The sequence below is a fragment of the Curcuma longa genome, chromosome 10 (assembly GCF_044706935.1).
Source record: "Curcuma longa cultivar G26 ecotype Majalengka, Jawa Barat chromosome 10, ITB_CL_G26_1.1, whole genome shotgun sequence".
NCBI classification, from domain to species: Eukaryota; Viridiplantae; Streptophyta; class Magnoliopsida; order Zingiberales; family Zingiberaceae; genus Curcuma; species Curcuma longa.
The window spans coordinates 3,509,259-3,510,604 of record NC_133870.1 but is presented as its reverse complement, the minus strand read 5'-3'; the positions used below and the strand labels follow the sequence as shown (position 1 = coordinate 3,510,604).

At 35.3% G+C, this 1,346-nt stretch overlaps 1 protein-coding gene across 1 annotated transcript; it reads right to left on the bottom strand.

The window, feature by feature from the left end:
* Positions 1-558: 558 nt before the first annotated feature.
* On the bottom strand, positions 559-862 carry LOC141836102 (large ribosomal subunit protein P3z-like). Its single transcript, XM_074723511.1, has one exon. It carries the CDS (start codon positions 805-807, stop codon positions 559-561), a length of 249 nt encoding a protein of 82 aa, XP_074579612.1. The 5' UTR covers positions 808-862.
* Positions 863-1,346: the final 484 nt, after the last annotated feature.

Genomic DNA, 1,346 nt, shown 5'->3' with positions numbered 1-1,346 from the left:
AGAAGCTATCTCCACCTTCGAATCATTTGGTGTGTCATATAGGAAAAAATAACTTTCTACTTTCGAATTAAATCCAGTAGAATCTCTACTTCTCTAATAAGGGACTTCATCTTTTATCTCATAAGATCTCCAATTTGTTGCTATATGAAAACTTTCGTGTTGAGATATAAACTTGAGTTGCTGAAAATTCGATATTTGGCGCTCTAAGATGATGATGGTGATGGTGATGATGACAAACCTCAATTTAATACCAAGTTGATAGGAATTCATGTACTTTCTCGTAGGGAAACAAAGAAAGGATGAAAAAAGATGATGGGATGATCACTTCGAGGGGATCATCCTCTAGTAATGATCACTTCAAAAGGATCGACCTATAATAATCAAAATAATTTATTTATTTAATTGAATTTTTTTTTGTTATATATATATATATATATAATGTCAAATTAATATAAAATTATTAATAATCTAATAATATATTCTAATATTTTCAAAAGATGAATAATAATAAATCTAATGACTTAATGAAGAAATTAATAACAAATCTTATAGTCTATTCTAATATGTCTCGAATTGAGGATGGTAATCAAGGGCAAATCGATCCATCACCTGGAATACTGCAGATGATGGGGAGACTAACGAGAAGGAAGACTGAACGCCGCCGCAGGCATCAACATCGAGCACAACCTGCACGATACGCCGCTGGAGATCAAAGGTCGAAGCAGCCGACGCCACAAGGTCCCCGGAGAGCTGCTTCGCGCTCCATTCACCACCGGAGGTGCGACACACAAAGGTAAAGACGCCCATTCTCTACTGCCTTCGTCTGCCACCGGCACGGGAACCCCAACCCTAGCTCGGGGGTTTCCTGCTCCGCGTTATAAGGCAGCAGGGCAACATTTGGTTGGACATAAAAGTTCAAGGCACTTCCACTTAATTACGACAATGCCCTCACGGTTAATAGTAATAATCACGGCGCATAAGCATTGAGTTTGCCTTTCAAGCTTGGGTAGGATAGTCATTCACACGGTAATAGGGATCGTCATTCATATATTATAAATATATTATATGGTTTAATTTAATAAAAATTGTATTAGATGATTATACAACATAATTATTATATTTAAAAAATAATTTTGTAATTGTAAGATAAAGTTTAAAATTTATTAAAAGGTGGCAAAATAACTTGATGGCTTTCTAAGGAGAGAAAATTATCCTAGGGATGAAATAGTGAACGATTTTGATATCTTTTGGCCATCAAAATATTTTAACTAAAATACCTTCATAGCCTTCTTAAGGAAGCAAAATCAAGGTTATGCGACTTTAACACATTCTTGTTCTTAGGGATC

What these genes read in the sequence shown, in the direction of transcription:
- LOC141836102 (XM_074723511.1), bottom strand. Translation starts at nt 807, where the DNA reads ATGGGCGTCTTTACCTTTGTGTGTCGCACCTCCGGTGGTGAATGGAGC.